This window comes from Sorex araneus, chromosome 9 (genome assembly GCF_027595985.1).
Source record: "Sorex araneus isolate mSorAra2 chromosome 9, mSorAra2.pri, whole genome shotgun sequence".
In the NCBI taxonomy this organism is placed as follows: Eukaryota; Metazoa; Chordata; class Mammalia; order Eulipotyphla; family Soricidae; genus Sorex; species Sorex araneus.
Genome location: NC_073310.1, coordinates 17129541 through 17150957, shown reverse-complemented (window position 1 = coordinate 17150957; position 21417 = coordinate 17129541). Strand labels below are relative to the sequence as shown.

Sequence of the window (21417 nt, the reverse complement as noted above, 5' to 3'; positions counted from 1 at the left end):
CTTTGCAGTCGGGAAGGCCGGGTTTGAGCTCTGCCACTACATAATACCCAGAGTAGAGGTCACCTTCTGGTATGGCAAGGAAACAAAAACTAAATAAAAAAATTTTGGTATCATTGTTCAGAGTTCCCAGTTAACCAAGATGGACACAGAGGCCCAGGGTGGGCAGGGGGCGAGCTCAAATTAGCAGTAAGTCAGTTGCTCAGCCGCAGGGGCTTAGAGTACAAGAGCGCGAAGTTTCGCTTTAGCCTCTGTGGAGGATGATGCACCAGGACCACATGCACCCACTGAAAGCCGCGGCGGGCGGAGGGGGCGGGGCTCCATCACGCCCCGCCCCTCAGTTCGGGGCGGGGCTTACCAGGCCCACCTCCGCCGAGGGCCCGAGGGCGGGGCTTCCACGTCCACCTCCGCCGCCGGGTTCGGGGCGGGGCTCCCCGCGTCCCGCCTCCGCCGCCGGGTTCGGGGGCGGGGCTTCCCTCCAACCTGCGCTGCTCCAACATGGCTCCGCGGCTGTGCAGCATCTCTGCGGCGGCGCGGCGGCTGCTGGGGGGTCCGGGGCCCCGCGCTGGGGATGCCGTGACGGCGGCGCGGTGAGAGCCCTACCGGACTGGGGGTGCGCGCGGGGTTCGCTTTGCAAGGGCAGAGTTCTAACCTGGTGGCCGGGGTTCTGGCTTGGAATCTAGAGGTTAGAGCCGGGGGTAAGATCAGAGGCCCTGGGGAGAGCGCCTGGGGGAGATGGGAAAAAGGGGCAGGGTCTTGCACCTAGGCGGTTTCTGGCCCTAGGCGGAGATTAAGAGATGGGGTGAGTGGGAGGGGCAGATCCTGGGCCCAAGGGTGGGTGTGGGAGCAGAGGAAAGGCAGGAATGGGGGCTCCGTCTGCAGGCCTTTGTGGTAATTGTTAGGATAGTGCCCACCGGGGCTTCTAGGAGGCACGTCTCTCCCTTGGGAAGTTCTGGGGGTAAGAGAGTTGGATGGACAGGGGAGCACAGAGGAGGGGAAGGGGGGTCTGCAGGGGATCGCGTAGGGCTATGTCTGCACGGATCCTTTGCTCCCCCAGCTCTCAACAGTACAGGTGGGGCACAGGAGGCCCGAGGAGGGATGGGAGTGTCTGAAGGTCACTCTGCCGCTGTCCCACGTACTGGGTCAAAACCCAGGTCTCCACAGACACCTTGTGCTCTTTGCACCACAACTGGTGGCCTTTTGGGAGTGGAGGCCGGCTGGGCCTTGTATTCACCTGGGCTTTTGCTTGTGCCGAGGGCTGAGAAGTTTCCCCTCCTGCCTGTGTCTCCGGAGCCCTGAACTTCCCCCATCTCTGCACTTATCATTCTGAACACTTAGGTTGCTCGCCTGTCTCCCTCACTGCATTGTCACTGCATTTTTCTCTTTCATCAGCCCCTGGTCTAGGGCTCAGGACAGTGTATGCTTCAGATCACATAGCAAAAAAGTGGGGACACTGGTTCACCCCACCTGTAGAAAGGAAGAAGGGGGGTCTTCCCTGCCCAGGTGTAGAGCAGACAGGAAGCTGCAGGAGACCTTGCTACAGGAAGTTAAGAGGGGTGTGATTGGGGGCTTGTGCCCCTAACTCTGGTTGCTGGTAAGAAAGTTGATATTATGGAAAGAACCTTGAGTTTGCCTTGCACCAGCAGATCTTAAATTGGCTGGCCAGCTGGCCTGCCTGCCTTTTTTCTTGACCACACCCAGCCGTGCTCAGGGCTCACCCCTGGCTCAGGATTAACTCCTGGCAGGCTCGGGAAACCGTGTGGGGTGCCAGGGATCAAACCTGGGTCAGCCACATGCAGGACAAACACCCTCCCACTGTATTACCACTCCAGCCCCACACTTTTCTTACTAAGGTGATCTTCTTACATGAGTCATTGGGTCTCTTGAAGCTTCTTGATTGATAAGATAGGATGTGCGTGATGGAGTTGTTGAGGATTAGTAAGGTTGATGTCAGGAGTCTCTCATTTGTCCCTATCCAAACCTGTTTTTCCATCAGTTTCTGTGTGATCCCCTGTGAGAGCAGGCTGGAAGGTCTTTGGGAGACCACCTTCTACTGGCCTCTGTTTTCCAGAGGGAGAGACATTGAAGCTGGTGATAGGACCTTGCTTTCCCAGGGGTATAGAAGTGATTGGAGATAGAACTGTTCATGTAGGGGGCTGGAGCGATAACACAGCGGGTAGGGCATTTGCCTTGCACGCAGCCAACCCGGGTTCGATTCCCAGCATCCCATATGGTCCCCCGAGCACCGCCAGGAGTAATTCCTGAGTGCAGAGCCGGGAGTAACCCCTGTGCATCGCCGGGTGTGACCCAAAAAGCAAAAAAAAAAAAAAAAAGAGAGAGAGAGAACTGTTTATGTAGTAAATATCCAGAGGCACAGATGCGCTGTGGGATGTGGAGGTGGCCCGCTGTTGCTCTTGTACTCGAACAGCCTTGGGAGCCTGGGGTTTCCTTTGTTCAGGAGCACCCCTGCGAAGGCACTTGGATCAATAACTATCATGTCCCACAGGAATAGCTTTGAAGCATCCTCTCACTCCACCCGGGGTACCTGGGAGCATCCCCTCCCCCAGCTCCATCCCCCATCTCTCTCTCTGGACTCAGTGGGCCAGCTGCAGCTAGCTCTCCTGGCCTCAGGCTTGGGGGCCATTGATTCGTTTCCCTGGATTCAGTTATGGTTCTTCTTCCCCCACCCCCTTGATTTTTGGGCCACACCGGGCGGCTCTCAGGGTTACACTCAGGAATCACTCCTGAATGTATGTTTGGCTGGGGATCGAATCTGTGTGAAAGGCAAGTACCTTACCTATTGTACTATCTTTGGCCTCTTGATTCAGTCATGGAGTGTCTCTGAGCTTCATTTTTTCTTTCCTTTTCTCACCTCTCTCTTTCTCACGTTCTCTTCCTTTTTTTTTTTTTTTTTAAATTTTTGGGCCAACCTGGTGGTGCTCAGGCCTTAATCATGGCTCTGCACTCAGGGAATCACTTCTTTTTTTTTTTTTTTCTGTGCGATGCACAGGGGTTACTTCTGGCTCATGCACTCAGGAATCACTCCTGGCGGTGCTCGGGGGACCATATGGGATGCTGGGATTCGAACCCGGGTTGGCCGCATGCAAGGCAAGCACCCTACACTCTGTGCTATTGCTCCAGCCCCAGGGAATCACTCCTAATGGTATTCAGGGAACCATACCATTCAGGCTGGGGATTGACCCCATGTCAATCGCATGCAAGGCAAACATCCCACCCTCTGTACTCTCCAGTGCCTCTTTTTTTTTTTTCCCTTATTTTTGGGCTGTACTCGGCGGTGCTTAGGGCTTACTCCTGGCTCTACACACAAGAATTATTTCCAGGTTGGGAGCTGTGGTACAGCAGGTAGGGCTTGTTGCCAGGGATTGAATACTGACTTCCTACATGTATAGCATGTGCTCTAGCCCACTGAGCTATCTTCGCAGCTCATTAGCCTCGTTTTTCTTGAAAGCATATTGTAAAGATTGTTTCTCAGCACATAGTAAGTGCTCAGTCAACAGCTGCATCAACAGTGTGGAAAAACATTTTCATTTTTCTAGTGTTTTTCCAAAGTTTCGGGGCCAGAGAGATAGTAGTACAAAAGGTAAGGCACTTTCCTTGCATGGAGCTGACCTGGGTTTAATCCTTGGCACCCCATGTGGTCTCCCAAGCACTGCCAAGAGTGATTCCTGAGCACAGTTGGGTGTCACTCGCACACCACCTCTTTCCCCCCCCAAAAAAAAAGACAAAAAATTCTGGAACAATAAACAGAAATGTGGCCTCTTTCTAATGGCAGCCAACTACTAGAAGTGTGTTTGAGAACATGCCTATAGCCAAATTTCCTAGCATATGGAATTGAGCTTTCTGGCATATAGGTGTAGAAGATTCTGGGGCAGTTTCATGTGGGGAAGCATCAGACTATTGATCCCTATGGTGAGTGCAAGTGTGTCATCTGCTGGACGTGGGTCACCTGTGTCAAATATTTACTGAGAAACTCACATGCTGCAAGATCTGTGCTAGGGTGGGGGTGGGGGGAATGGAAGGACTTTAGTGACCTCCCATGTGGCTGTGGAGACAAGATACTCTCGTAGGTAAACGATGCTCTGATTGACCCGAAGGGGAATCCATGCCGGTGTGGAAGGGTCTGGACCAGTCCGGTGGGGGGCAATTAGATTGGATCCACTCTCATTAGATTGGATCCAGTTGTGTTCTGATTTGCTTTGTTTCTTGGGGGCCACACCTGGAGGTGCTTTGGGGGCTTTGTGGTGCCGGGGATTGAACCTGCATGCACAGTGGCTACTCCAGCCCTTTGAGTCATTGCCTCATATTCTTTTTGAAGGCATAGGCTTTCATGTGTTTTGTTTTTGTCTTGGAGTGACACTTGGCAGTGCTCAGGACTACTTGGCTCTGTGCTCAGGAATCCCTCCTGGCAATGCTTAGAAGGACCGTATGTGGTGAGGGGATCAGTTTGGGGGTGACAGCATAGAAGGTAAGCACCTTAACCTCTGTACTATCTCCCCTGCTTCAAAAGTCCATCTTTCAGGTTTTTTTTTTTTTAAGATGGGGGCCACACCCGGTGGTATTCAGGACATACTCCTTGCTCTGTGCTCAGAGATCACTCCTGGCAGTGTTTGGGGGACCATATGCAGTGCTGGGTGTCTAACCCAGGTCAGGTGCATGCAAGGCAAGGGCCTTACCCGCTGTACTATCTCTCCAGCTCTGACAAGAGGCGTTCTATGTAAGGTTTAGACACCAGCATTTTTGTCTTGGGGGTGATTTATTGAGATGTCATGGTGCTGGGGGGAGTGAAATTGGGGACGCCTCTCAAGGCAAAGACCCTCACAGTCTCCAGATAGGCTCGTTACAAGCCAGATTCTGAGCCTGCCCTGAGAGTTTCTCTGAGTAGGTCTGGGATGGAGCTGGAGAATTAATTTCTTTTTTTTCCTTTCTTTTTTGACCACACCTGGCAGTGTTCAGGGGTTACGGCTTTTGGCTCTGCACTCAGAATCACTCCTGGGGGACCATATGGAACCTGGGTTGGCCTCATGCAAGACAAGCGCCCTATCCCCTGCACTATCTCTCCAGACCCTGGAGCTAGAGAATTTCTTTCCTTTTTTTTTTTTTTTTTTGGGTCACACCCGGCAATGCACAGGTGTTACTCCTGGCTCTGCACTCAGGAATTACTCCTGGCGGTGCTCAGGGGAGTATATGGGATGCTGGGATTCGAACCCGCATCGGCCGCGTCAAGGCAAATGCCCTACCCACTGTGCTATTGCTCCAGCCCCTGGAGCTGGAGAATTTCTAACTTCTAGTTCCCAGGTGATATCGATGCTCTGGGTTTTGAGACCCATTGGTAGAGGGAGTATATGGTGCCAGGGATTGAACTTGGGTCAGCCCCGTGGAAGGCAAGGGTCCTGTGCCCTCTACTGTCATTCCAGCCCAAGCCCTGGAAGACTCTTGAGCAGAGCAATAGCTTCATAATACCGTGTTTTATAAAAGTGGAGGGGGGAGGAGTGGCGCATATTGAAAAGAACAACAGGGGAAGAGTAGGAGCTGGGAGCTGGGAAATCACAAGTCAGTTAGGAACCTCAAGATGTGAGCTGCGGGGCTGGAGTGATAGCACAGTGGGTAGGAAGTTTGCCTTGCACGCGGCTGACCTGGGTTTGATTCCCAGCATCCCAGATGGTCCCCTGAGCACTGCCAGGTGTAATTCCTGAGTGCATGTGCCCTGTCTGCATCGCTGGGTGTGACCCAAAAAGCAAAAAAAAAAAAAAAGATGTGAGCTGCACTGGCTGGCCTCTTGCCGGCCTGAAGCTGACGTGGGGTTAGAACCCATACCTTAGGCATGAGCCCTGCTGCTGGTGGGCATGAAATGAGTCCCTGAGTCTCGAGGTCACACTCCGAGCCAAAGCCCAGGCTTCTATCCTTTCTTGCCTTTCAGCTCTCTTTCTTATTCCTCAGCGCTCAGAGGCTACTCCTAGGAGATCATACCAGGGGTTAAGGCATCATGGATCAAACCTTGCACATAAACGACCCTGGTTCCATCCGCATACCTCCTGGTGCCCTGAGCATCAGCAGGGGTGGCTCCAAAACAAAACTCTAAAAACCTGGTGCCCCAGTTCTTTGCTCCATCTGCCTCGCCCTTCCCTTCCAGCTCCCTTATCTTCCTGCAGCTGTCTCAGTCCCCCACCCCTCTTTCATTCATATCCGAAACACATATGCCATGTGCTCTGCACTCTGTAAGCTTTGGGACTGTAGGAGGATAGTAGGAATACACCGAAACAGACACGATCCCTGTCCTCATGGGGCGGCAAGAAGCAGGGCCCCAAAGAAGCAGAAACCTGAGCAGTGTGTTAGAGAAGGATGGAAGGAACAAGAGCAGGGTGAGGGTGGGGCAGTGGGGTTTCACTGTAGCACTATCATCCCGTTGTTCAATTTGCTCGAGCAGGCACCAGTAACGTCCATCTCCATTGTGAGACTTGTTGTTACTATTTTTGGCATATCGAATACGCCATGGGTACCTTGCCAGGCTCTGCTGTGCGGATGGGATATTCTTGGTAGCTTACCAGGCTCTCCGAGAGGTGTGCACGGTAAAAGTCCTACCCGCTGTGCTATGGCTCTAGTCCAGGGGTGGGGGGTGTTTCACTAAGAAAGAGAAACTCTGGCTCATGAAAATGAGGCCTAGAAATGCAGCCTCCAAGTTCAGACCCTCCCCTGGAGTTTTAGCATAGGTTCTTTGTGGATTTTATTTTGGGGTGGGGTGGGGGTGAGGGCAGTATTCGGGCTATTCCCAGGTCTGTGTTTCTGTAAATTTTGGGGGACCATGCTGTGCCAGGGTTCGGACCTGGGCCTCCTGCATGCAGAGCAGGTGCTCAGTCATTGAAACGATCTCTCGGGTCCTGCTTCTTGAATTTTACCTCGAGGAGGTATCTTTGTTATGGCTTAGATTTGGACCCCACTTGGCGATGCTCAGGACTTAACTCCCAGCTCCGTGCTAGAGATTGGACTAGGTCAGCTGTGTACAAGGCAAGCACCCTACCTGCTGTACTGTCTCTCTGGTTCTATAGGCGACAGACATCTTTTGTTTGTTTGTTTGTTTTTTGTTTGTTTTTTGGGTCACACCCGGCGATGCACAGGGGTTACTCATCCTGGCGGTGCTCAGGGGACCATATGGGATGCTGGGAATCAAACCCGGGTCAGCCGCATGCAAGGCAAACACCCTTCCCGCTGTGCTATCACCCCAGCCCCCTATAGGCGACATCTTTAGAGAGGCAATTCTACCCTGTTCATTTTATATCTGGGGAACCAAGACCCATAGTCATGAATGAGTAGAGTAGGGGTTGGGGGTATAGGGACAGAAGGAGACGGGAACCTCTGTGAACTCCTGGACCCCACGCCCTGCACATTGGCCCTAGGACACTGCCCCCCGCCCCCCACAAGACTCTCTCAGGGCTGGCCGCTCGGCTGTTTGTCTTGGTCAGTACTGATGTTAATAAGTGACTCAAGTCCCGGTTCTGGAGCAAAGGTCTTGATTCACAAATAGTGGGAGGCACTTGCTCCCTGCCCCCTTCCCTCCCAGGAGAGGCAGCCCCTCTACCTTCTAGCCCGAGGTCAGGTCCCTCTGCCGGTGTGGCTTTGTGGAACCCCCCGGTCCTGCTCCATATCTGTCTGAGGCTCCCCAATTTGCTGCCCCACTTGAGGGGGGTCTGGATCTGGAGGGAAGAGCTCTGGGTTGATTCTTGGTTTTCGTTCCAAAGTGACCTCGGACAAGCCCCTTCAACTTCCCGACCTTCTATTTTCTCATCTTGAACGTGAGGACACAGGGCCCGGGAGAGGTCAGAGAGCGGGAGCATCTGCGGTGGATCCAGGAACCCTGGTTTCCGTCCCCAGCACTGCATGGTCTCCCCTGTGCCAGGCCGGAAGTCGTTCCCTGAGCACTGCTGGAGGGCACTAATAGAATCAGCACCATGATACGAGTGCTCAGGATCTACTGCTAGAAAAGTGGGTCAGGGATCCCTAGCCAGACTGCGCCCTTGGTGAATGGCCTCTAGAGCAAGATTCCCTAATTCCGGTTCAAAAATTTCACAGGCCACACTGCCCGTGGGTTGAGAATTACCCTTGTTTGTTTGTTTGTTTGTTTGTTTGGGGGTCATATCCTATGGATGCTCAAGGTCTTTTCCTGACTCTTGGCTTAGGAGTGGCCCCTCACTGTCCTCAGGGGACCATATGTGGTGACAGGGTTTCAGACCAGGGTTGAGGCGGAAGCGTGCAAGGCAAGCACTTTATACCCTGTACCCTTTCCAGCCGCAAAATCTTTTTTTCCTTTGTTTATGTTTTTTGTTCTCCCCAGAAGGCACTCGGGAGCTACTCCTGTCTCTGTGCGTACAGTGACCCCTGGCATTGCTCAGGGACCATAAGTGGTGCTGGGGATTGAACCAGGGTGAATGGGATGCCAGGCTAGCACCTGAACCTTGTACCATTCCACCTACCTCTGTATCACTGCTTTAAGATGCTTTTATATATATAGGGACCAGACCTGTCAGTGCTCAGGAGTTAGTCCTGGCTCTGTGCTCAGGGATGATTTCTGGTGGGGCTGGCGTAACCATATGGGATGCTGGGGGTCGAGCCTGGGCTGGCTGTTGCAAGGCTAATGCCCTACCCGCTGTACTATCACTCCAGCCCCTAAGATGCATTTTAAAATTTTGACTGACTTTTCACTTTGGGCCACTCCCAGCAGTGTTTATGGCAAGCCTGGCTTGGTGCCTGGGAGTCACTCCCAACAGTACTCAGGGGACCATGCAGTGCTGGGCATCAAGCCTCTCGCATGCCAGATATGTGCTTCAGCCCTTTACGCCATCTTTCTGGCTCAGCATATATCTTTTCATTTTTCTTATTTTGGGGAGGAGGAGGGGCACACCTCACAGTGCTCAGGCTTACTCCCTCTTCAGCCGTGTATACAGCAAGCAATGCCCTCCCCGCCGAGGGCTATTGTTCTGCCTGCGTTTTCCCATTTTATCAGTCCCGGTGTCTACTTCATATTTTGGAAGAAGTAATAATACTTAGATAGAACACATTTATTTTCATCACCGAAAAGGCTTGAAAAGGGAGAGGACTTACTGTTACCCAGGATCCACCCTGCTGGGGGGACGTGGGCTTGCCAGGATGGCCCCCTGATGAAGAACCAGCAGGATACTTTTCAGCCTTGGCTGCAAGCTGCCTTAAGATTTGTGAAATCAGGTTTGCTGCTGCAGCAGACTGGAAACTAGCTCTGTTCCTGCTGTATTTCTGCTGGGCCTCGAGGGCAGGACCTGCTGGTTTGTCTCCATGCTATGAACAAAGCACACACCCAGCGTTCATTCATCATTCATTCATTCATTCACTCATTTCTACAGTGCCCTGAAGGGCTGCACTGGACAGGTATTTGTCAAGTACCATTGAATGACTCTGTCTTACCTTGCTCTGCTTTGTACCCACTCTCCCTCCCTGTCTTTATCACATGAGGTTGATACCCCAAATGTACCTAGGCTGGTTTCTTTTACTTATTCTGTTTTTGCTTTTTGGGTCACACCCGACAATGCATCGGGGTTACTCTTGGCTCAAGCACTCAGGAATTACTCCTGGCGGTGCTCAGGGGACCATGTGGGATGCTGGGAATCGAACCCGGGTCGGCCACATGCAAGGCAAATGCCCTACCTGCTGTGCTATCGCTCCAGCCCCACAACTGATTTCTTCCACTAGACTATGATCTCCTCAAGGACAGACCCCCTTTTTGGGGGCCAGAAAGAGACCCAGGTGGAGGGTGGTGAGCACTGGGGCAGGCAGTAGACAGGCATTGTGAAGCGAGCATTAAGAGAGTAGAGAACCTGCATTGGGGCCCGGGGGGTTAGTGCTGCAGCTTTGGCACTGACCGTGCAACCTTCATCATGCGTTCGATCCCCGTCACTGCATAGGTCTCCTGAGCACAGTCAGGAGGAAGCCCTGAGTACCACTGGGTGTGGCCCCTCCCCCGCCCCCCCCAAAGAACCTGTGTTCAAGGGGGAGCTTGGTGCTCTGAGGTAGTGCCGGGGCTTGAACCTGAGGCTCCAACGTGCAGTGCGTGTGCTCCAGCCCTTTGAGGCTCTTCCCAGCCCAAGGCAAGGTGGCCTTGAGGTGGATGCTCAGGCAGGGAGTTGTAGTTTGCTGGCCCACACAGAGGACCCATTGGAAGGGGACAAAGGCAGGGAGGCTGGCGAGGTGGGCGTGGGGCTGGCAGCCCTCCTGGCTCCCTGTGGCCCTGTAAAGGGCAGCAGAGGCACAGCCAGGGACCATGTCTGCAGCACTGACTTCTAGTCTGTTTCATTTCCTGGATTCCATGGCCCCGTTCCCAGAAATGTGGGTCACTCAACCTGGGGGAGCAGGCCTTCTGGGTCTTTGGAGGAGCCAGCACTCCCCCTGCCCTGGCCTGTCCCCCTGACTGCCTCTGTCCCACAGCTTCTATTCTAAGGACAATGAAGGCAGCTGGTTCCGCTCCCTCTTTGTCCACAAGGTGGATCCCCGGAAGGATGCCCACTCCACGCTGCTGTCTAAGAAGGAGACCAGCAACCTCTACAAGATCCAGTGTGAGTGACCGCCCACCCCGGGCCTCTGCGGGAGAGGGGAGGGTGTTGGGACATTGCCACTGTCCTGGGGTCTCCCTGCCCCAGCTCCCCACAGACACCCCCACTCCCCCCCACCCCGCTTCATCTCTCTGCCTCTGCCCTGTCTTACAGTTCACAACGTGAAGCCCGAGTGTCTGGATGCCTACAACAACCTCACGTGAGCATGCTGTTCCGTCCGCTTGTCTCAGCTCCCACCTGGGGGAGGCACCAACCCAGCCCCTTTACCCTGGCAGAAATCCAGGGGCTGGAGACAGCAGAGCTGCCGGCCCTGAGGAGGCCTGTCCAGCCTCTGCCTCTGAGAAAGGGAGGGACCGAGGTCCTCGGGGGTCCATGTCGGAAGCCCTTCTCTGCGGAGGCCCGTGGCTCTGGTGCAAGCCATCGCTCTCTCTGCCCCTTCTCCAGGGAGGCGGTGCTGCCCAAGCTCCACCTGGACGAGGACTACCCCTGCTCGCTCGTGGGCAACTGGAACACGTGGTACGGGGAGCAGGACCAGGCAGGTGAGGTGCTCCAGCACTCCTCCCCATCACAGACGCCTCTGAGCGACATGCCCCCCTTGTCATCTCCTTGGGCCCTGCCCTGCTGCCAGCCTCAGTCTCCATGGCCTCCTTGTTTCGTGCTGGATCCCAGGCTGGGGGGATCTGTGCTGTTTTTCTCTGCCTGGTGCTTTTTTTTTTTCTTTTTTGGTGGAAGCGCAGGGTTGGACTGTACCCCAGCAGTGCTCAGGGCTTATTCTTGCCTCAGTGCTCAGGAGTGAGCCCTGGTGTTGGGGACTGTATGTGGTACTGGGGATTTGAACCAGGGGTGGTCACATTTGAGGCAAGTGTCTTACTCGATGTACTCTGTCTTCGGCCCTGCCTAATGCATTCACTCACCCTTGCTCGCTTTACCTGGCTCACTCGTCTATTCCTCTTTCACTTTGCTAGATCATCTCCCCCTGTCCCTGGAGGTCCTTTCAGATTCCCTCCACCCCAACTGGGCCAGACACTTCCCTTTACTCCCCAACCCTAGGACTTACCTTTTTCAAGCCCTGAGTGTCTACCCTTTCCTGAACTTGCCTGTCTTCCTAGGTACTTGGTGAATTCTGGCGAGGTGGCCTTCTGCCTTTCTTTGCCACCCGTGCCAAAGAAAAAAATCAACAATTTAACATTGTTGATTCAGACTGAGTACTGCAGGGAGTGTTCCTGAAGCTTCCTGCTAGAATTTCTCTCTTGTTTTGGTTTTTGGGCCATGCCGGGCAATGCTCAGGGCTTACTCCTGGCTCTGCAGTCAGGAATCACTCCTAGTGGTGTACAGGGGACCTTATGGGATGCTGGGGATCGAACACGGGTCAGGCTTGTGTAAGGCAAAAGCCTTACCCTGTGTATTGCTCCAGCCCCTAGAATTCCTCTCTTTCTCTCTTTTTTTTTTTGCTTTTTGGGTCACGCCCAGCGATGCACAGTGGTTACTCCTGGCTTTGCATTCAGGAATTACCCCTGGCGGTGCTCAGGGGACCATATGGGATGCTGGGAATCAAACCTGGGTTGGCCGTATGCAAGGCAAACACCCTACCCGCTGTGCTATCACACCAGCCCCTAGAATTCCTCTCTTGATCGCTGCCAGAAACAGGGAAATCACTGCTCCTCACTAGCCTATTTCTTCAGCAGCCTTAGCATGTCTTTAAATTGGGGGAAAAAATCAGTGATCTGCAACTAGAGTCCCTTGATCACTTTAAGAGAGTGATACATCAATGAGAAAAGTCTTCAGCTTGTCTCTTTAGTATTTCCCTTATTTTCATTACTGTATATTTTTGGGGATACACCCAGGGGTGCTCAGGGACCATGCAGTACCCAGGATTGGATCCAGGGCTCCTACATGTGCAGGGTGCTCCCGGATGTACCTGGCCACACGACTGTTTCCTGACACAATGAACAATTTTCACCAGTGGTAGGTGTAATATTGTCCTAGGGCTGTCACAGGAGAATCGTATAAACTGGGTGATTTAAGACAATAGACATGGGGCGATAGAGGTGGCCCAAAGGACTGGACTTGAGTATTTCGTGTGCCAGAGCCCCAGGTTCAGTCCTGTACATTGTATTTCCCTCAGTATCTCAGACTGTGGTCCTAAAACCAAAAAAGCAACATATTCTCTGAAGCTCTAGAGCTAAATGTTGTCTTCTGTGGTTGGTTTGGGTACTATACCTAGCTTGGTGTTTGGGGGTTGCTCTCAGTGGTGCTTTGGGGTCATGTGCCAGGACTTGAACCCACGACCATGTGAGGCAAGTCCCCTTCCACTGGAGCCACATCCCAGTGCCCTGGAGTTGAAGTGTGAAATCAGGATGTTGGCTGGGCTGTGATCTCAGCAAAGGCTAGAGGAGAGAATCTATTCTTGCCTTTCCCAGCTTCTGTTGGTAAATGAAGTCTCCGGATGGCCCTTCACCCCGAGTACATGTGGCAGTGAGTCATCCATACTGTTCTATTCCGAGGCTTCTTTTCTTTCTGGGCCACAGCGGTGGTGCTCAGGAGTTCCTGGCTCATTGCTCAGGGGTGGCTACTGGTGGTGCTCAAGGAGAGATGTGGTACTGAGGTCGGCTCTGGCGTCCTCCATGCAAGCCTTGAACACGCTCCTTGACCCTTGGTTTCTTTTTCAATTCACTATGTTGAAATCCTCCATTCATCTTACCAGAACTGCCCTCCCCGTTGGTCTAGCCTGTCCCCACAGCCTGCTGAGCCTTTTCTGATGTTGTTGTTTTTCCAGGGATGTTGGCCCAGGACCCTGGGATGTTCCCAGCGGTGCTGGAGGCTACCAGTGCCACACCTGGTGGTGCTGCAAGATAGGCATGCAGTGCCAAGGGAGCAAACCTAGTGCCTTGCACATGCAAAGTTCTTATCACTTGAGCCACATCCCCAGCCCCTTGGTGATCAGTTTAATGGCTTCTGCTGCTCCTTGGGAAAATCTGATCCTGCTTTTGTGATTTAAAGAAAGGTGGTGGGGACCATTGTTTCCATTTTTCAGATGAGAAAGAACATTGATGCCTGAGTTGGGGTGGGTGGAGGGGTGGTCAAAGGTCCCTGGAAGAGCTGGCTCACAATCCTTGGCCTTTGGGCTTTAGGCTGGCAGTTCCCTGGACCTGGCATTGGCCGTCATTGAGGCAAGGAGACCTCAGAGATGCTTAGTGCAGCAGGGACCCAGAGTGGCGACACCCCTTGCACACAAGGCAGTGTTGGAATAAGTGGGCAGAGTCCTGGCACTGCCCTGATGTGTACCTCTTTATTTATTTTTGTTTTGGGGCCACGGGTGATGCTCAGGGGTTCCTTCTGGCTCTGTGCTCAGGAATCACTCTTGGCAGTGCTTGGGGTATCGTATAGGATGCTGGAAATTGAACCTGGGTCAGCTGTGTGCAAGGCAAATGCCCTCTGTGCTGTAGTGTTGCTTCAGTCCCTGATGTGTGCCTCTTGTCCTCTTGTGGTCCCCCCTCACCCCAACAGTGCACCTGTGGCGCTTCTCAGGCGGTTACCCAGCCCTCATGGACTGCATGAACAAGCTGAAAAACAACAAGGTAAATCCCTCCTGCTCAGCCAGCCTCTCTGGGATGGGCTCTAGCCCAGCACTCCCCGGGATCCCAGTGGGGGCCCTGCCAGTGACCGTCTCCTGACCACCATGCCCACAGGAGTACCTAGAGTTCCGGAAGGAGCGGAGCCGGATGCTGCTGTCAAGGAGAAACCAGATGCTCCTCGAGTTCAGCTTCTGGAACGAACCCCAGCCCAGGGCAGGCCCCAACATCTATGAGCTGAGGACATACAAGCTGAAGGTGCCTCCCTCCCATTCTTCTCACTGCAGGTTCCCCAGAGGTGGGCGGCCTGGTACCCCAGCACCCACATCCCTGAACTGGGGCTTCTGGTCTCTCTTTGTAGACTCAGGACTCATGTGTGGGCCGGAGAGATAGTACAAGATTAAAGCATTTGTCTAGGGGCCGGAGCCATAGTACAGCGGGTAGGGCGTTTGCCTTGCACAAGGCCGACCCGGGTTCTCTCCCTGGCATCCCTATGGTCCTCTAAGCTCCGCCAGGAGTAATTCCTGAGTGCAGAGCCAGGAGTAACTCCTGAGCATTGCTGGATGTGGCCCAAAAGTAAGAAAAGAAAAAGCATTTGTCTTGCGTGCTGCCAACCTCTGTTCAGTGACCTTGATTTGATCCCTGGCACTGCGTATGGTCCTCCATTACTGCCGAGTGTGGCCCAACCCTTCCCCCTGAAAATAACCAAAAGCAGAACTGAAGTGTGAATGCACTGTCCCCTTGGGCACATGCAGGTTTGGGTGGGAAACACCCTCCAGCTCCGAGGAGGTCCAGCAGCTCCCAGAGCTGGGGACACCTGGTGGTTCCCCATCTCTCTTACTCAGGTGTGGCGCTGGGACTTGTGAGTTTAAGGCTCATTCTTCTCCTCCTTCTTATTCTCTTTCAGCCAGGAACCATGATCGAATGGGGGAACAACTGGTGAGTGACAGTACCAAGGTTTTGGGGGGGTCCCCTTTTGCAGGACCTTCTGGGAGGGAGCGAGCATTCTTTGCCCCCATCCCTCCAGGTGAGGGCTCCGGGCCAGAAGGAACGATTTTCTAGCACAGAGGTTCTGCATTATAACTAGCCTACCTCCCTTTTCCAGAAAAAGAATCACTGTGCCCTCTGGAAATCTACCATCTTTAAGGGAACAAGCAAATTCTGATCCCCATGGCACCAGAGGCTACTTATGTTTTTTATGTGTTTTTTTTTCCCCAGCGTCGCTAGGGGGCGGTATCACTTAGTTTTGGGAAACCACCTATTGGGCTCCTGTGCTGGAGCCTTCATCCATCCCTGGCCCTCTCAGAGAGCTGGGTGCACTATCCCCGAGGGATCATCTAGGGGACACCTTCCTCCCTGGCCACTGCCTCACATTTATCTGCCATCCCCAGGGCTCGGGCTATCAAGTATCGGCAGGAGAACCAGGAGGCGGTGGGCGGCTTCTTCTCGCAGATAGGAGAGCTCTACGTGGTGCACCATCTCTGGGGTAGGCGCCCCCCACCACCCGCGGCCCCCTCACCCTCGTGGTTGCCTCTCCACTCTCTGCATTTACAGTGAGACAACAGTAATGTCCTTGGGGAGCTTATGTTTTAACAGAGAAATAGTTCTTCAGAGGCAAACTAACAAGCAAGGCGATTTCAAGTTATTATGAATAATAGACATGGAGAGATGAAGAAGAACCAGGGAATCTACATTGGTTCTGGTAAATAAAAAGACATCTTTGAGGAAGTCAAATGTCAGCCCAGCTAAAGAAAGAGAGGGGTCAGCTGAACTGGCTGTTCTGCATCCGGGAGGCCATGTTTGATCCCTGAGACTGTTGGGAACGACCCTTGAGCACTGATTGAGAGTGATCCCCAAGCTTTTCTGGGTATTGCACCCCCTCTATACACACACACAGACACACACGAAAGAAGATGGAGCTACTTGTGAGTTGCTAAGGAATTGTATTGTGAGTCAAGGGAGTAGCATGTTCAAAGGCCCAGGGGTTGGGAAAGGCCTTTGAGATTTTGAGGAGTACAAAGAAGGCCATTGTGTATAGTGGGGCAGAGAGTGAAGAGGTGGAATAGGAGAGGGGTGTGGGCCAGGTCAGGCTGGGCCTTGAAGGCCATGGGGATAAGATGAAACTTATCTAACAAGCTGTGGGGTGAGGGGACAGCAACTTTAATTTTTTTCTGGGCCACACCCAGCAGTACTTGGGGACAGCTCCCCACTTGGTGTTCAGGAGTTTGCTTCCAGTGGTGTTCTGGGAATTGAACCCGGGCTTCCCATGTGCACAGCAAGCACGCCAGCCCTTGGAGCCACCTCTGCGGCCCTGCCACCACTCTGTTTGGTTTTGGGCTATTCCCTGTGATGCTCAGGGCTTACGCCTGGCTCTACACACAAGGTTCACTCCTGGCAGTGCTCAGGGTTCCTGGAATCGAACCCGGGTCAGACACGTGCAAGATAAGTGCCCTACCTGCTGTACTATCCTGCTGCCACATTTTAAGCAGCCTGGTCTGCCCTGAACTATATTCTCATCAGCTGCCCGGCCGCCGTGTGCTTTGCCGAGAGAACCTTGCACGGGAGCTGGAGAGGAAATGAAGTATCGGGCGAGGCTTCCACTAGTTCCCGTGGGAGAGGGTGGGCACCCAGCCTCAGGTGTGGCAGGGAGGACGCCAAGAAGTGCACAGATTCATTCATATGGATGTAGATCCCACAGGACACGGATGAATTGTCTGTGGTGGCCGGGCAGAAAAGGACCCCGGAACTCCCAGGCCCTTGCCTTGTGGGTCCCTGACTCTGACTTTAGGAGGAGCGGGCTGGAAGTTCCGGGAGTCTGAAGTGTTACATTTGACAGTACAGGCGGATATGGCGAGTAGACCAGCTTTTTAAGTTCTCCTACGAGTCTGGAGCCTAAGGGACATTTCTGGGCTGGAAATACACACTTGAGTGTCGTCGGCAAATGAATCGATTGGATGAGATCCTGGGCAGTGTTGGTCGGAGGCTCCCGGGTCTGTGGCGGGAGAGGCACAGGGCAGCGTGTGGGGGGGTGGGCACAGGGCCCTGTGTGGGTCCATGAGCATCCTGGGCTCCTGGGCACCAAGCCTGTCATCTTCCACAGCCTATAAAGACCTGCAGTCTCGGGAGGAGACTCGAAACGCTGCCTGGAGGAAGAGGGGCTGGGATCAAAACGTCTACTATACAGGTGAGCATCCGAGGCGGCGGTGGGCTGGGGTCCCCAGGGATGGGCTCCCCCGTGCCAGGAGAGACAGTCTCACTTGATTGGCTCTGGTGGTGGGATACTCAGATAGTGGGCAGGTTTCTGTCTTGATGGCACATCCCTGGTGGCACTGCCCTGGGCTTCCACACCTCAGATTGTTATCTGAGTGCAGAGCCAGGAGTTTCCAAGCCCAACAGGAGCGACCCCCGTATGCCGAGCCAGGAGTACACCCTGAGCACTGCCAAGTGTGGCCAAAACCAAACTGAACAAACAAGACAACACTTAGACCGATGAGTAGGGGTCTGGGTGGGGACCTGGCTGTGGTGGAGGGACTGTCTTGCCTGGTTCCATCTCCAGTGGTGCTCACAGTCAGGTGCTGGGGGTTGAACTGCATGCAAGGCAAGTGCCTTACGTGCTGTTTTGTTTTAGGTTTGTGTGTGTGCATTTTGGAACTCAGTGTTGTCTTAGTATTTGTGAAATTACTTTTGGAGGGGGCATTGGGTTTTGGGGCTACAGCAGGTGGTACCCAGGGGCTCTGTGCCCAGGGCTCACTCTCAGTGGTGCTCAGGAGACCATATGCAATGTTGGGGGTGTAACAGGGGTTGGCCACATGCAAGGCATGTGCCTAACCTTCTGTGCTATCTCCCTAGCCTGTGGAGAAAAATATAAAATAAAAAAATACCAGGGGACAGAGAAATACTACAGTGGGTAAGAGGCCTTCCTTGCACGCGGCAGACCTGGGTTATATCCCCAGCATCCCACATGGTTCCCTGAGCACTTCTAGGAGTTATTTCTGAAAGCACAGCCAGGAGTAACCACTAAGCATTGCCAGGTATGGCCCAAAAGCAAAAAATATATACATTTTTTTTTTCATCACATATTGCTGTGCTCTGAGCTCAGTGATCACTTCTCACAGGGCTCCAGGGGCCATATGCCATGCCAAGGATTGTTTGTTTTGGGGCCTTTTGAGGAGGTTTTGGGTTACATCTGGTGATACTCAGTGGTTACTCCTGGTTCTGCATTCAGGAATTACTTTGGCGGTGTTCAGGGTGGTCTATAAGGGATGCCAGGATCAAACCCATGTTGGCCACATGTAAGGCAGATGCCCTACCTGCTATTCTATTGTTGCAGTCCCCGGCCATGCCAAGGAATAAATCCAGGTCAGATGTGTGCAAGGGAAGCCTCCTACCACTGTACTATTACTCTGGCCCCCAATTGGTTTTTGTTATTTCGGCCATATCTAACGGTGCTCAGGAGTTACCTGTGACTCTGCACCGAGGAATCACTCCTGGCAGTGCTGGGGAAAATATTGGGATGCTGGGGATCAAACCCAGGTCAGCTGCTTGCAAGGCAAGCGAGCTTCTTTCCTGTGGTACTATCTCTCTGATCCCCCCCCTTTTTTTTTCTTTAAGCAAGGTAGTTTTTACTGAAACTTTTTTAGAAAGATGTGAGGGGAGAGAGAGAAAGTTCTTGTTCAATAGAGAACACAGCTTTCTCCAGAGTGGAAAATGCAATCAAGGATACAAGCAATTAAGATATGTGTTCAAGGTCTTGGCGAGCTAATTCAGCGGGTAAGATGCTTGCCTTGCACATGGCCAACTGGGGTTTGATCCGTGGCACCCTCTGTGGTCCCCAGAGCACCACTCGGAGTGATTCCTGAGTTTAGAGCTAGGAGAAACACCTGAGTATTGGTGGGTGTGCCTCCACCCCCAACTAATAAACAAAAAGTCATGTGTTGGAGGAGAACATCCCCGTACTAAAATCAGGTTTTAATTTCTCTGAATTGAAAAGCAAGTCAGTCACCCATTTTTTTTTTTTTTGCTTTTTTTTGGGTCACACCCAGTGATGCACAGGGGTTACTCCTAACTCTGCACTCAGGAATTACTCCTGGCGGTGCTTGGGGGACTATATGGGATGCTGGGAATCGAACCCGGGTTGGCCACGTGCAAGGCAAACGCCCTACCCGCTGTGCTATTACTCCAGCCCCCCACCCAATTTTTTTATTAGAAAATTTTTTTGTTGTTATTTTTATTTTTTAGTTTTTGTACCACACTTGGCTATGCCAAGGGATTACTCCTGGCTCTATGTTCAGTGATCACTCCTGGCAGGGCTCCAGGGTCCACATTGCCAGGATCAAACCTGGATCTGGTGCATGCAAGGCAAATGCTCTCCCCCCTGTACTATCTCTCCAGTCCTTGAAAAACATTTTTTAAATGTTCACCTTATTTAAAGTTCACCTAAGGGGCCGGAGCGATAATACAGTGGGTAGGGTGTTTTGCCTTGTACTCGGCCAACCCAGGTTCAATCCCTGGCTTCCCATATGGTCCCCCAACCACCACCAGGAGTAATTCCTGAGTGCGCAGCCAGAAGTAACCCCAGAGCATCGCCCAGCCAGAAGTAACCCCAGAGCATCGCCAAGTGTGACCCAAAAAGCAAAAAATAAATAAATAATAAAGTTCACCTAAGTTCCCACTTGGGAGATCTAATCTTCGCCCTGGGCCCTCCCAGCAGGGAAGTGGGGTCTTTCCTGACTGGGCATTCCTGACTCCCTCTCCCTTCAAAGGCAGCCCCTGGGTGACCTCTGCTTCTCTCTCCTTAGTCCCTCTGGTGCGACACATGGAGTCTCGGATCATGATCCCCTTGAAGATTTCTCCTCTCCAGTGACGCAGCTGCTGCCTCCACCGCCCCCTCTCCCTCAGGGCAGCCCCACGCGGAGGAGCTGTGAGGCCTTCTGTCTCCCAGATCTGGGAGGACTCTGGGAGCAGGGGCATCCTCTCATAGTGCTCAGCTTAGAGAAGGGGGAGCTAATGATGTCCGGGTTCTGAGGACTTCATAGACCCTTCCCAAACCCCCACCACCCCCCTCACCCCCATCCCTGGGCTAAAAGCAGGTTTGAATTTCTCTGAATGAAGAACAGCAGCCTTTTCTGTCTTCTCCTTCTCCTAAGATTCGTTATCCCCAAGCCACCAGTCCCTAATTATCATGACAGAATCCTCTGTCCTGTGACCGTAGCACAAAGTGTAGTGAGGCATGACTGGTGGTTAGAAGTGTGTGGGAGGGCAGGATGGCAGACCAGGCCAGGCTCTCAGGAATTCCCTGGTTTCCACTGGGCTAGTAACCCATTTGCTGAGCAAAAGTCTCGAACTGGCTGAAAAATAAACTAGGACGGAGGTGGGGGTAGGAAACTGGCACAGGAACCCAGAAGGTAGAACTTGGAATTCAGAGCCTGGATTTAGGATGCAGTAATTAGAATATGGTATTATGGCCAGGGATGTACCTAGCGGTAGAGCACTGTGTGTGTGGGTCCCTGGGTTCAATCCCTGGCACTGCCAAAAAAAAAAAAATTGGGAAGCTAGAGATGAGAAGTCACTTGGTGGAGGGTTCCTAATAAAAGACATGGATGGGGACGGAGTGATAGTACACTTGTCCAGCACATGGCTGACTGATTTGATTCCCTGCGCCATCTTTGACTCCAGGACCCTGACAGGATTGATCCCTGGGCACAGAGCCAGGTGTGAGCCTGGAGCTACACTAGGTGTCTCCCCTAAAAGAAAACAAACAGACAAAAAAATAAAAGCAAAAAGACATGGAGAGAAGTTCATCTGTTCTATCAATATAAGTCGAGAACTTGGATGGAAAGTTCCAGCACTTCTGTGTTGGGAGAGTCTCCTGTCCTCCAGGCACAGCTATAGGCCTGGCCCTAAATTTCCGTCACCCCACATTCCTTTTCTCCCTCTCACAGTCTATAATCCCAGCTCTCATTCCTTAGGGTCCCCAACTGTATGGTGCAGGGTCAGTGATTTTGGAGGGAGGGACTCCTCATTGACCCTGTCACCTCATAAACCCCTGGGTCACTTGATTCTGCCACCCTTTTTGGAAAACTTGTTCTGAGGTCGCTGATGGAACCAATTAAATATTTACTATAAAGTACGGTGTCTTTTCTTCATGGTAAGAAAATGTGGCAGGCGCCAGAGGCAGCAAGGAGCAGAGCAGACCCGCTTCCATCAGGCCAATTGAGCCCCATGAAGGTTCATGTGTCTTGAGCTCAGGAGGGCGC

At 52.9% G+C, this 21417-nt stretch overlaps 1 protein-coding gene across 1 annotated transcript; it reads left to right on the top strand.

Moving 5' to 3' along the window:
• Positions 1-438: 438 nt before the first annotated feature.
• Positions 439-21287, top strand: NIPSNAP1 (nipsnap homolog 1). Its single transcript, XM_004615528.2, has 10 exons — positions 439-587; positions 10465-10592; positions 10743-10788; positions 11034-11128; positions 14097-14167; positions 14279-14419; positions 15069-15100; positions 15553-15647; positions 17262-17345; positions 19960-21287. The coding sequence occupies exons 1-10, from the start codon at positions 496-498 to the stop codon at positions 20022-20024; spliced, it is 849 nt and encodes a 282-aa protein (XP_004615585.1). The 5' UTR covers positions 439-495; the 3' UTR covers positions 20025-21287.
• Positions 21288-21417: the final 130 nt, after the last annotated feature.

What these genes read in the sequence shown, in the direction of transcription:
- NIPSNAP1 (XM_004615528.2), top strand. Translation starts at nt 496, where the DNA reads ATGGCTCCGCGGCTGTGCAGCATCTCTGCGGCGGCGCGGCGGCTGCTG. An exon ending in TGAGGACATACAAGCTGAAG is followed by an intron (nt 14,420 to 15,068) that starts GTGCCTCCCTCC and finishes ATTCTCTTTCAG; the next exon opens with CCAGGAACCATGATCGAATG. An exon ending in TCAAAACGTCTACTATACAG is followed by an intron (nt 17,346 to 19,959) that starts GTGAGCATCCGA and finishes CTCTCTCCTTAG; the next exon opens with TCCCTCTGGTGCGACACATG.